At 33.7% G+C, this 14,723-nt stretch overlaps 1 protein-coding gene across 11 annotated transcripts in view; it reads left to right on the forward strand.

The window, feature by feature from the left end:
* Nucleotides 1–14,723, forward strand: part of LOC123535747 (glycoprotein 3-alpha-L-fucosyltransferase A-like) — a 153,131-nt gene that overhangs the window by 132,707 nt on the left and 5,701 nt on the right. For 4 of the 11 annotated variants that reach the window (XM_053528078.1, XM_053528079.1, XM_053528080.1 and 1 more), the window contains 2 exons: nt 2,141–2,218; nt 11,062–12,311. In XM_053528078.1, coding sequence (XP_053384053.1) covers nt 11,332–12,311 — 980 coding nt within the window. In that variant the 5' untranslated portion in view covers nt 2,141–2,218; nt 11,062–11,331. Of the gene's footprint in view, nt 1–1,977; nt 2,089–2,140; nt 2,219–2,629; nt 2,769–3,508; nt 4,045–11,061; nt 12,312–14,723 lie in introns of those variants that run through there. The other 7 variants (XM_053528081.1, XM_053528086.1, XM_053528085.1 and 4 more) reach the window with 4 other exon arrangements.

Here is a 14,723-nt window from a genome sequence, read left to right on the forward strand (position 1 = left end):
CAAATTAATAGGGCAAGGTTCTTGCTGTACTAGTTAGACTTTGGTGTCTAAAATTTATAATGAGTGCTGAATAAGAAACATTGATGTTACAACGTAACTTGATTTCGAAATTTGTACGGACAATAATCCATTACAAGTATGTATTTTCATTTATGTTGTCAACAAAAATATGAATTTTAAGTTACAACGTAACTTGATTTCGAAATTTGTACGGACAATAATCCATTACAAGTATGTATTTTCAATAATGTTGTCAACAAAAATATGAATTTTAAGTTGCTAAACACTTGAGAGGTGGAGTTATTATGATAGCTCTTCTTGTTATTATGATAGCTCTTCTTGTTATTAAGGTAGATCTCCATGTGATTATGATATATCTGCTTGTAGTTATGATAGATCTTCATGTTGTTATGATAGATCTTCTTGTTATTATGATATATCTTCTTGTTATTATGATAGGTCTTCTTTATATCATGATAGATCTGCTTGTTATTATGATAGATCTTCTTGTTTTTATGATAGATCTTCTTGTTATTATGATAGATCTTCTTGTTATTATGATAGATCTTCTTGTTATTATGATAGGTCTTCTTTATATCATGATAGATCTTCTTGTTGTTATGATAGATCTTCTTGTTATTATGATAGATCCTCTTGTTATTATGATAGATCTTCTTGTTATTATGATAGATCTGCTTGTTAATATGATAGATCTTCTTGTTATTATGATAGGTCTTCTTGTTATTATGATAGATCTTCTTGTTGTTATGATAGATCTGCTTGTTATTATGATAAATCTTCTTGTTAATATGATAGATCTTCTTGTTATTATGATAGATCTTCTTGTTATTATGATAGGTCTTCTTGTTATTATGATAGATCTTCTTGTTGTTATGATAGATCTGCTTGTTATTATGATAGATCTTCTTGTTAATATGATAGATCTTCTTGTTGTTATGATAGATCTGCTTGTTATTATGATAGATCTTCTTGTTATTATGATAGATCTTCTTGTTAATATGATAGATCTTCTTGTTATTATGATAGGTCTTCTTGTTATTATGATAGATCTTCTTGTTGTTATGATAGATCTTCTTGTTATTATGATAGATCTGCTTGTTAATATGATAGATCTTCTTGTTAATATGATAGATCTTCGTGTTATTATGATAGGTCTTCTTGTTATTATGATAGATCTTCTTGTTGTTATGATAGATCTGCTTGTTAATATGATAGATCTTCTTTTTAATATGATAGATCTTCTTGTTATTATGATAGATCTGCTTGTTGTTATGATAGATCTTCTTGTTATTATGATAGGTCTGCTTGTTAATATGATAGATCTTCTTGTTAATATGATAGATCTTCTTGTTATTATGATAGATCTTCTTGATATTAAGAGAGATCTACATTGTATTTAAATCATTTTATAAAAATTTCTTTTCCCTGGCAATGAAAGGGGATAGTTTGTGTCTTCCGATTCAATACACACGATTGATAAGATAGATTTGAATATGATTTAATGTCCTGCTTGTTGTAAATTACTTTTAAGTGAAGGGTTCTTTGTATATTTATTCATCTGAATCACAAAGGTTCTACATTTTTGACAAGAGTTTACCGTTTCATATGTAGTAGTGAAAGCAGTAAAGGGTTTTAAGGTTGCAAAATTGTGATAAGATTTAGCTTACTGTGCACCTCCAAATTTATAGGCGGTTAATCAGGGTTTTGACAAGTAACAGCGTTGTTTTGACATAGTTCATGTAGTTGTGATACCATTTACTTCCATAGTTGTCGCCCTTCCATTTTCGTTTAAGAAGTTCATGAGGTGAACCTAAGAGCTTATACTTCTTTGAGTGAACAGTCTCTGTGAAAATTTGTCAGCAACCATATAACTGAATAAGTTTTCCAGCGCGGCCTAATTATAGATAGTATTAACAACAATACATGTATATCGCAATTAAGGTTGTGTGATAACACTGCCATACCTGGATATCATCGCAACCCGTACAGTTTCGTATTGATTTAACTTAAAACAGTCTACTTGATGGATTAAATTTTGTACATTATATTTTGTTACGGAAAATATAGGTAAACTATTTTGTACATCAAAAATGCATCCATTACCTTGCGCTTATTTCAGTTTACTTGAGGAAAAGGGGACAATGTCAGCAGTCTGTGGCTAGAAGAATCGAATGGCACTATTTCCTATAGTATGAGGGTAACTGTGATTTTTTCTTCTTCTAGTTGTAAAATTGTGCTAAGCATTAATCATACATACTGGATCACGAAAATCGTTGTCAGCCAGACCTCGATAGGGTAGGGATTTGGGCGGCTGACTTTTAGAGAAAAGTTCCTTATTTACTACTTAGTCACGAGTACTGGTCAAAAGTCCGCGTGTATGATAAACAAGATCTCTTAGAACTCTCTTAAATCAATGCAAACTTTAAAGTTTGGTAAATAAAACCCGAGCGCTGTATTTGCGTTTGTGTTCAGTTGATTGCTCGCAAACATTAGCTCAGTTTTAATGCTGAAATTCGATTCGGGACGGTACCTGCAGTCTTTTTGTCAATATGTCAACGTTCGATCTCTCTTAAAGTATTTACACTTTATATAAAGGTACGCGCAATACACAACCTGAATATCTTCTAACGTTTATAACCCGTCCGTTTTTAGATTTAATTTGATAGCAAAGATCGATTTTATGTGTGTTTTTTGCAGTGCGTGACTAAATAAACGTGGATTGCATAATTTAAAATGTATTAATACAAGTGAGTACAACCTTTTGTTTTCAAGAAGAATCAAATTTAGAAATAAAGATATTTTGATAAGCTTCAATACAACATTATTCTATGTTCAGAGACGTTTTTCCTCTTTTTTTTTTTTTTTTTTTTTTTTTTTTTTTTTGCACTTTCATAGAGTATCCGTTCGGCCCGTATGCCGAAAAGCTGACGTTTTGTACTTGCGCAGGTACGAGTACGTTGCAATGTCAGATTCTGATTTATATCCGAATTTAGACATACACGTACGTCTGCAGTCCCGAAATGTGTGCATTTACGTCTTTATATGCAAGGATTTCCTATGTCACACGCTCGTGTACCTGTATCTTAATAACAGCCTTTCTGATTTTTTTTCTGAAAATCTGATGATACAATCTAGCTTTTAATCATTATGAAACGGCCATTATAAACCATTTATGATTCATAAAGTTAATACAGATTTCAAAGGCGGGTAATCCGCATTGTCAGTTACGAATCGGCTCGGCGGTTTTATTCAGAAACACACAAAAGAATGCCGGTCATACATGTGTGTGCTTGTAAAGCGATTTAATTTCATTTCATTGCAGTTATACAGTCAAATTCTTAAGACATTTTTTATATTAAAAATATGTTTTGTCATTCCTAAAAACGAGCAGTTTAAGTGAATTTTTTTTCTCTCTATCTAGAGTGATTTCGTAATGAGATTTTGTCTAATATGGGAGAATATTTAAATAGAAGTGTTCACTTTTTTTTGAAAATGTAGAGTGAAAAACAAAAACAGAAGAAAAAAAACATCGACACAATAAGTAATTAGTTGAGGTCGTCCCACTGGTCTGTTTGGCATTTATTTTTGTGACTTTATCAAACAGATGTTGTTTAAAGGAGTTCGCTTGGTAAACTAGCAAAATAAATTATGGATATATTTTATAAAGAACACGACATCCCATTTTGTATAAGTAACTTGATCAGATTAAGGGTAATGGATATTACATACACATTTCATGTGCCATCGTCTTCTTTCCCCTGTATGTCTCAACTTTTGTTAAAATGGTTCAAAATACATTTATATGCTATGAAATACAATACACATAAATAAATATAACAGAACTAGAAGTGGATCGTTTACACATTTTTACACATTCTTAATACAGCACAGTGCAGTTGTATTAGAATAACTATTATAATTAGATTGTGTACAACGTTTGTTAAGCAAAATATTTCAGTATTTTTCGGATTTAATCTAAACGTGTCAACTAGATATAAGTTTACCGATTGTTGGGAATGTAGGGTATGTGTTAACAATGTAACAGACTCTCGCGTTCAGAAATTGTTTATACATCTTCAAAACTCGATCCATTACCAGGATATATTACTAATTCGGAACTGTTGCCGTTGTTGTTTTTATGTAATAAATGAAGTCAAAAGACGAGAAAAAATTCAATGTAAACTATATAAATCAAATAGAATAGTTGTCATTAATTTTCATCGTCTTCAATACATACATTATAAATAGAAATAATGTAACTTTCTGATTTGGGTTGTTACTGTATAGTATATTTTTAAAAATGACCCAAAGCCAGCATTACTGTCAAAAGGCCTTTGACTTAGGTTAGTGTCGGCTAAATATATGCGGAAATCGAGCACGTGCATATTAGGATGCTTTCAGGGTTCTCCTATACCGAGTTGTTAATGTTGCCATCCATCTGGCTTACGGAAGGTCGGTGGTTCTACCCAGGTGCTAGCTCGTGATGAAATAATGCACGGATGGGCACCTGAGGTCTTCCTCCACCATTAAAGCTGGAAAGTCGCCATATGACCTATCATGTGCCGGTTCGACGTTAAATCCAAAAAAAAAAAAAAAATAAATAAATAAAAATAATAATGTTGCTTTGATTTGTGCATTATAAATTCTGTCAACTTTTGTTTAAGTTTCTTGTATGGTTTTCTATTTAAGCTTCCAGTATATGAAGAGTCAGTAATGTTAGCTGGAGGATAGATAGTTCTTTAGCATGTTAGGTGTGAACTCATTACTCCATTGTTACTGTTACCCCTAGACCATCGCGCCCGCTCTACCTGTCCATTTTGGTACCAAATATTTCCCTTAAAGTTCAGTTAATGAATAGATTTTTTAATCATACATCGCATGATTATGTCTTGTGTATCAAATAAGGACCAATGAAACGCATATAGAAAGTATTACAAAATTTGTGTCCCAGACTACCACCTAAAAAGCCAGTGCCTGCGGCTGCAAATGGTGCAAATAGCTTTATTGCACCTAAGCATATTTTATATTGATGTTTACTAAAAAGTGTTGATTACAATTAAATCCTTTTAGCACCTACCCTAGAGCTAATTGTCAAAGGAATTTTTGACAATCTGTCTAAATGTTTTCTAAAATGTCTTTAGTATTGTAGATTGCCGGTTGAAACTGGAAGATGGCTTTGTAGAACATGATCAACGAAAATGCATCCTATGTAATCAGAATGATATTGCCGACGAATATCATTATATGTTTAAACGCCCTTTCTTCTGTCTGGCTAGGAGAAGACTGATCCCAAGTAAATATCATAATAGACCAAATGCACTAAAATTTAATGAACTCAACATCCCCAACTTTACTGAAAAATGTTGCTATTTTTTCTAAACGTATAATGTCTTTTTTTAACAAGTGATCATATTTTAAAGGGTGCAGCTAAAGTACGGTATACCCTTTTCCGCTTTCGCCCTAGCAAATGAGATGCTTCTCCCCCGGCCCGTCATGTGGCAATATTACAATCTCTATTTATGTCACTTTATGGCTTTTTAATTCAGGAGAAGTCATACCATATTTTAGCTGTAGCCCGAAATTTTCCAGTACCACAAATATGTAACAAGATGTACTATGTATCAATGAATATTATACACATAGATTCTAGTATAACACTTAGAAATAACCAAAGAAGTATAAAATACATTTATTTTTATAGCTCTTTGAAATAACTTACCGCAGTTGTATATTTATCCCACCATGAATAATATACATGTATATCCATTTTATTCATTTTCATTTAATTAAACAACTGTTACGACACTTATTAAAATAAAAATCACATTAGTGAATAAACAATACAGCTCCACGTGTACACATTCACAACGAGCACAGAATTCTCACTTATTTTGACCTATGTCAACTAGACCGTAAACTCCCCCGCACATGGGGTTTTCCACTAAAATTAGTCGATAAATTCAAGGTCAGTATCACACTTGTGAATGTGTACCGCGTGAACTGTATTGTCCACCACATAGAAACTAGAATTATTACCTATTTAAGGTATAGATCCATGTTTCGGAGAAAAAAGTTCGAACGTCATCAAATCATAGAAAGAAAGCATTGTTTTACCTGAAAATTTAACGGCGTATAAAACATTTATATTATTCTACAAAACCACCTGTACGAAATTTTACAGCTGTAAAAGACCTGTATTTTTGTTCAAAATAACAGTCATGCTTATTCCAAATTTACACCTGTAGATTTTATATAACAACATTGATTTTACAGCTGTAGATTTCACTTTACAGCTGTCAAACGACTGTAAAACAGTTCGAAATATGCAAATGAGCTACACCTGTAAAAAAGTTACAGCTGTAAAAATGAAAAAAGTTACAGCTGTAAAAATGCCCAAAAGTTACAGCTGTAGGTATATTATAGGTGTTGAAAAAGAGGGCATTATTTTAAGGGACGAAAGTAGAGGTGCAAAAAGTTTTAGGATGAATTGCAATTCTCTAGATAAGGTAGCAATTACTACACGGCTACTAAACGCTAGCGCCACCACCAAATTGTGGTGATAAGGAAATGAGCTATCGACATTTCCGTGGTGCAGCTATCGTCCGTTTCTATTTGTAAACACGTGAGTAAAATTTATATTTTATCTTATGTTTTTATTGATAGAACTTTTTCGAAAATCGGAGAATGTAGTTCCGTGTAACAACACTTTTACTACAGGTTGGCTGTTATTTAATTAAAATATTATGCAAATTGTGGTGCCAGGAGCTTTTCTCCTGAATCTGACAGTGGCATTTTTTCATATCGGTCAGTCTTCGAACACCATTCCGATGACTAGACACACTGTAAGAACATACCTGCGCATGCAAATGGTGTAGAAATGAATTACACGTATTCCCATTTCAACCCAAAAAATTACGAAAAACACAGTAAAAAGTTAAAACACGACTATTTTCGAAAGTGGTGGCGTTATCACTCAAGTGGTGGCGCTATACTGTAGTGGTGGGGCTGTTGTATATGATTAGTGGCTAATATATTCAATTTTAATATTTTGAAAATGTCTGTCTGCAATCCACGGAAATTTCTACAATAATCGATGATATCAACCTATCCCACACTATAATAAAATTACGTTACTCAACAAAATACATACATAAAATAATCTACATATATATGGATTCAGATTGTACAACTTAGCTCTATTGATAATCATATTTAACCGATTGGAATTGAAAATGTACTGTATTCACTTTTCAGAAAAAATTGTGAAAGTAAGGTCTTTTTGACATGCAAAAGACGTATAAAAAACAAAGGGAAGTAAATTCAGAATATTAAGATAAAAATAAATTCTACACTATCCTCGAATTATTGCCTGGACACAAATCTTCGTTTGAAATAAAGGTATTGCTACTATTTTTCTTTACCCGAATTTAAAGTACACTTACGTTTGTATTTAAGGGTCTGTGAGTATTTTATTCATTTTTTCTTGGATAGAGAATGTTTCATAAAGGTAAATAAACTATGATCGTGTTTTTCTTTCTTTAATAACATAATTATTTGCAGGAAAACTATCAGTTAGAAAAAATATTGTTTTTGTTTTGTTCCGGACGCGTCAGCAGTTCGTATTATTGAATGTCGTAACAGCGCCACCACTACTGTATAGCGCCATCACTAGAGTTATAGCGCCACCACTTTTAAAAATCCTGGTGTAGTTCTTCTAACCCGAGATTCTATTATTCATGGTGTGTGCGTATATGATTATTTATCATTTCTGCACCATTTGCATGCGCAGGTATGTTCTTACAGTGTGTCTATTCATCGGAATGGTGTTCGAATACTGGCCGATATGAAAATGTGCCACAGTCAGATTCGGGAGAAAAGCTCCTGACACCACAATTTGCATAATATTTTAATGAAATAACAGCCAACCTGTAGTAAAAGTGTTGTTACACGGAACTACATTCTCCGATTTTCGAAAAAAGTTCTATCAATAAAAACATAAGATAAAATATAAATTTTACTCAAGTGTTAACAAATAGAATCGGGCGATAGCTGCACCACGGAAATGTCGATAGCTCATTTCCTTATCACCACAATTTGGTGGTGGCGCTAGCGTTTAGTAGCCGTGTACTATGAAAATGGCAAAATAAATGATCTAGTACGTAAAGTATATGCGGTATGATTACAGTTTAGCAACAGCAAAATTCAAGAATAGGATACAAAGTAGGTTACATATGCAGATTTTGTTTATAAAACTTTCTTTGTCAGTCATGAAAACATATGACAATCTTGTAATTATTTTTTTTTAAACTTATCGGCTTCCAGTATAGAGTAAATAGTTAATGTATGTACTTATACATGTCCTTTTACAACTATAATAGATAATTAAACATCTGTACTTACTCTATACCGCTTTAAATTCCAAAATTTTACAAGATGTGATGTTTGTGTGAATTTCAGTTATATCCCGCCAAAATGCATTAAAGGTGGCTGACAATACTCATGTTTCTCTCCAAAAATGTTACAGCTGTAATTTTGAGACATGACCATTTTACAGCTGTGACTTTCGACAGTAAATTTTTTACAGCTGTAAATTGAGACCTTCATATTTTACACCTGAAAATTTCAACTGTATTTCTGATCATTTTTCCACTTACAGGTCTTTTACAGTTGTAATTTCAAAATACAGGTCTTTTACAGACGTTTTAGAGCTGTAAAACAGGTTCTTTTTTCGTACAGGCATTGTCAATTTACTGATATATGTATTGAATTCCGGAAAGGGACTGCATGAAGGGGCCACACTTCTGGACAGTTCAGCAAGTTTAAAAACTCACCATTTTTTAAAAGCTGTTACACGTCTTCGTTTTGATGCATTTGCAACATCGTGCGAGTGTTTAAACTTTACATAACTAAGTAAAACATCGTTTTTGACGATTGTTTACATTTATTTGTTTACAAATGACATTCTTATTTAAAGGGGGACAACTCATTCAGAATATTTTAAGTATCCAACTCTGTGGGACAGAACAGTAAAACATGTATTGGACAGATAACTTGTGTGTCAAGATGCTGTTCATTCGTTCAAAAAATCTGTTGTTTTGTGATATACTGCTAAACCTTAAAAAATACAAACTGTCCTCCATATATGTATTTATATATAAAACTATGTAAACGTTTGTTTCAGTATTGCTATGTACATACACCCACATTTGTTAATATAATAAATCATGTTGTTCTCATGTATACATGCTGTAGAACCTGATTGTAAATAAAAGTATCTGTCTGTCTGTCTGTAAAAAGCATACATTAATTCGTTGTAAAATCATAAAAATAAATGACAATTTGACAAAAGTAAAAAAAAACAAAACAAAAAAAAAACATACCAAATTTAACTGTATAATACTAGCTTCAGATCAGTTGCCCTTGACACACCGCACGGAATGTAGAATTATTTCATGCCAGGAACAGGAAGCCATTTGGCTGGTCTGCGGAAAGTGTTTGCCTTTGCCTGAACCTATACCGGATTTGCCACGTATGGTATGCCTCAACATTTTAAAGCTGGAATGTCTCTATGTCAGTGCGACTAGAAACCAATTTACAGCTACTTGAGCGTTTTTATCCACCAAAGTAGTCTAAAAAGGCACACACATTTTTTGGATTAACAAAATCAAAACTTCTTATAGTTTGCTTCGGGACAAGACCCAGATACTCCTCGCCATTTGAAGCAGAACTCGGACAGCTTTATTTTCTTAAGGTGCCATAAAGGGATCGAAAAATATAGCTGATTTGTATTATGGGATTTACAAGTATCTTCTAGCCGTGCAGTTTCTATGTATTTAAAGCTTTTCAGGAATATATAGTTTAATATTGCTACTAGTTTTATATATCTGGCACAGAGTTAAGCGCTAAGGGTATAACTTGGTCTTTCACAGTACCAAACCCTTATGAAATATTGTACAACGTTGGTCACGTTCTTTCAATGAGATCCTGTTTTAACGTGACAACTCACAAGTAAGGAAAATAAACTATTTGAATTTACAAGTCGATATGATTTATTTCAACACGATAATTGTACATTTGTACATGAACATTGTATTTACATATTGTTATCTGGAGGTTGAGTGTCGCGTTATTTGAACAGTTGAAGGAAACCTCTTAAATGTATGAGAAGCACCCATTATCTTTTAAAGGTATACCTGTAAAAATTTAGATATTTGGTTCTCGGCACGGGAAAAGGTTAATATATATATTAATATATGGATATATGCTGGTTGCAAATGCACTATGTTGGTTTTCTCATGGTGCGGCTCAAATGAAAATTTTCACCTTTCTACGAAAACGCAAACTGACTTCTTTGTCTGTCTCTCATTTAAACGTTTCGTTTCATTTTTGCTGTATCCGTATCATTGTGTTTCCATGTCTCTTATATCACAACTATAAGATATAAGCATATTTCTTGTATATTTTCAAATAGAAAAAATTATACATTGTAATTGTGTTATATTGAATACGTTCATTACCGTCATGTGTGAAAATCTTATTATTGTGCCATATTTACCCCGCCCGCTTAGCTCAGTAGGTAAGAGCGTTGGTCTCCGGATCGCGGGGTCGTGAGTTCGATCCTCGGGCGGGGCGTATGTTCTCCGTGACTATTTGATAAACGACATTGTGTCTGAAATCATTAGTCCTCCACCTCTGATTCATGTGGGGAAGTTGGCAGTTACTTGCGGAGAACAGGTTTGTACTGGTACAGAATCCAGGAACACTGGTGAGGTTAACTGCCCGCCGTTACATGACTGAAATATTGTTGAAAAACGGCGTTAAACCAAAAAAAAACAACAAAAAACAAACTTCAAAGACAGACAATGTTGGTGGTTTTCTTTTTCTTTTGCGATATTTTATCGTTTATATTTTTGTCAGTGTTATCTAAAACTAGGTTGGTGATAGTCAATAAGTTTGTAGTTCGTTGAGTTGATTAGTGCCTGTGCTGCTGGTCGATTAAAACACGATTTTTCTCTCATAATGCTTATTTTGTATTTTCAGGTTTTAAGCCGATCAAAGCAAACATAACTGATCCAAGGAGTGCGGGTGCAAATATGGAAATAAACGTCGCAACGACAATAAAGTTGGACCACTTATTGAAATAACGGATTAACAAACTATTGTATAGAGAATTGTCGATCTAACCTGTCGTATTATAAACTAACAGGCCAGATCATGACAGCAAATATTTCAATAAATCAATGAAGATTTATTTATAAGTTAAATATTATGGAGATATAGTGGAACATATTTTTAACGTTCGCATTGAAAATGCGTTTTCATCTCAAGAAAACGTTAACATGGACTATGTCAATTATGTGTTTCGTGTTGTTAGTGTTGTTTCATTTCTCCGACAGACCTTTAAAGGTACCAGGAGATAGGACTCGACAATGGGCGCAGAATGTCGACTACCCAATAGACCAAGACAAGCGGAATTTGAAAACGAAGCATGATCTCACTACAGAAGCGGCTTACGTCAGGAACGTAACCGCTGCATATCACGTTAACGTCACACAGTCGCTTAGACTCAGTCCTACAGTTCTGTGGCCTGATAAAGAATTTTTCGATGATGATAGAATAGTTAATCAATTAAAATATAAGGTGAAGTGGTTGAATGAAACGGAACCTCCGTTAAAGAAAATTCTACTTTACACAGGATTTGGTGGCTGGCAGGTTAAAAGGGGTCGACAAACATTTATAGACCAAAAGTGCAATGTGAATGCATGCGAATTAATAGACCAGCGTCCAGCTGCCAAAACCGCGGATGCTGTCCTGTTTAATGCTAGTCCTCAAAGGCCCTGGACTGAAAGGCCATTAAATCAAATATGGATTTTATTTATGCTCGAGTCGCCTTACCACACTCCAGGATTAAGTGCCTTTAGTAAAGTTTTTAATTGGACCGCCACCTATCGGCATGACTCCGATATTGTTGCTCCGTACGAAAAATTCGTGCGTTATAACGAAGATGTTAAATTTCTTCCACAAAATAAAAGTTACGCTGCAGGAAAAACTAAAAAAGTGGCGTGGTTTGTTTCAAACTGTGGCGCTAGAAATACACGTCGGGAATATGCAAAAGAATTACAGAAATATATATCAGTAGACATTTATGGACATTGTGGTTCAATGCAATGCCCTAGAAAGAACAAAAAGTGCTTTGAAATGCTCAATACAGACTACAAATTTTATCTCTCATTTGAGAATTCGAACTGCAGGGATTATATTACAGAAAAGTTTTTCGTCACGGGTCTTCAGTAAGTATGTTAATGTTACTATGCTGTTACCTTTTGTTTTCTTAAGAAAACAAAGTCATTAACAGGCTAGCTGTATGTTTTTGTTTGTACACAAGACATCTTCTATATATATAGCAGTTCAATGAGTCATATCATGCATATGCTATAGCATGGAAAATGATAATTATAATGAAGGCCACTTTACCTCTGAGTAGCTTCTGGCACATTTTGTAGAATAGTTAATGGACGACGCAACGGAACATGAATCCACACGGATCATAACTCCGAAAATGGGATCATTACCTATATGCTGCTAATGAGTCAGATATGCTGCTAATGGGTCAAATATGCTTCAGTCGTGAAAAAAAAAACGCTTTTCCGTTTTGCACACTTTTACAGGAAGACAGATGGTTAAAACAACATACTAGTATCTAATTCGCAAATGTTTTGAGTTGAACCGTAACGGTGTTAATTACTTTTAATTTGTTTTTGTTTTATTTACATTCATATGCATGCAAAAAATTAAGCAAATGGAGCGGACTACAAGGTATTGAAGCATTAATAAACGATCCTATCAACAGTTCATCAGATTGAACATGTAAATGGAAATGATAGAAAACGATATCACCAGACACCACTATACTACTTCCTGCACTTACTTTGAATGTAGTTGTTATTTGAGCTTATTTGAACTACGTGGATATTTGTACATGTATATGTTTAATACCAATGATAATGTCGAAACAATCAACACACGACAGTAATGTATAAATTTGTAAATGTTCCTATTTGTATCGACGTGTTCTATTGATCCATAAACCATGTATCCGCTCGTAAGCAATAGTTTAATCTTTATACTGGATCAGAATTGCATTTTACATGCACGTTCTTAAAAATGTGTTTAAATTAGTTAGTAATGTCATTTGGCTTAAAGAAAACATATTTGTCATTTCATGTATTACCATTTTAAGTTAACAACAATAATAAAGATATTCACACACGAACTAAATACTTGCTTTATAATATTGTTTTCCTAAATTCAAACAAAACTAGTTTATATTACATAACAGTCGAGACTTAACTCCGAATAACTGTGGGGTAGTTGTTACAAAAGTATTTTCTGAGTCGCTTACCCAGAATTGAATCAAGAGACCTTTTGCAGTTTACCTAAGTTTTCTTTTAATTATTTCCAATTCCATTGGAATATCAACCAGAATCCAAAAGTGGAAAGTATCCCAGTCTACCACAAAATGACCACCATTTTAGACGGGCCCTCCGCATCCAAGCGGTTATGGTCGCTGACTCCTCACCGCTATGGATCCGAAACCTCGCTTTGGTTGTCGAATTCTTCATGTGAAGAAGCCATCTAGCTGGCTTACGGAAGGTCGGTGGTTCTATCCGGATGCCCGCGAAATAATGCACGGTGGGGCATCTGTACTCTTCCTTCACCATCAAAAACTAAGAACCTATAAGTATGTCTGACGGTGTGCCGTTAACCTCCCCCCCCCCCCCCCCCCCCCCCCCCCCCCACCCCCAACCACACACACACCACAAAATTTTATCAAATTCTGAGACCTGTCTTACTTGTATCTCAAGTCAAATGGAGGATGATAAAGACCGTTACGTTACTGAATGGAGAAGATGGTAAAAAAATGCACCTTTGCTTAAAATGTATTGTCGGGGATTTTTAGCAGATTCAGAAGCCCTCGGCAAAGTAACAGGATTTTCACGCTTGTGCAATGAAATATAGCGCCAATAGTCACAAATTTGTGATAAGATATTTTGTATTTGCGCCTCTATACCTTAGCATGAAAGGGAAGTAACACAATCAGCTAAAATATGGATTGAAAATGGCTGGCACGAGAAGTGCCAGACGGATTTATTTGAAACAAATATGTAAATTCATAGAATATTTAAAAGACTAGGTGTAGTATTTAGCTCTGAACATTGTCTTTAAGTATATAACAGACTTATTATTTTTCCAATTATTTCAGTTAATTTTTCTATTCAGTTCATGTTAATACGTAAACAAAAGTGCTAGAAGAAAAGAAAAAGAATGTATATATCTGCTATTGTGATTCCATCTATTTAAAAGGTTAATTTATGTAATGATGTGCATATATGCTCATCAACTTAAAGGAAGGTTCTTTTAAATAGATAAATATGTACTGTCTGCATGGATAACTTACTTTAATTTAGATATTTAAGTGTTTGCCGCTTGTCAAAGTTTGGTCAAAGTAGGTGGACTTTACGTGCAAAGAGTACCGAGTACCCTTCACTTTTCCCCAAATACTGACAACCTGCCCACATCAGCATTTTAATATAGATTGTAAATACAATATATGTTGCATTCGTCTCTTTTATACTTTGGTGGTACATGCTATTTAAAATAATGCTCAATAAAGACACAATTATTGGACATCTGCATAAATT

Source organism: Mercenaria mercenaria, chromosome 17 (genome assembly GCF_021730395.1).
Source record: "Mercenaria mercenaria strain notata chromosome 17, MADL_Memer_1, whole genome shotgun sequence".
Lineage (NCBI taxonomy): Eukaryota > Metazoa > Mollusca > Bivalvia > Venerida > Veneridae > Mercenaria > Mercenaria mercenaria.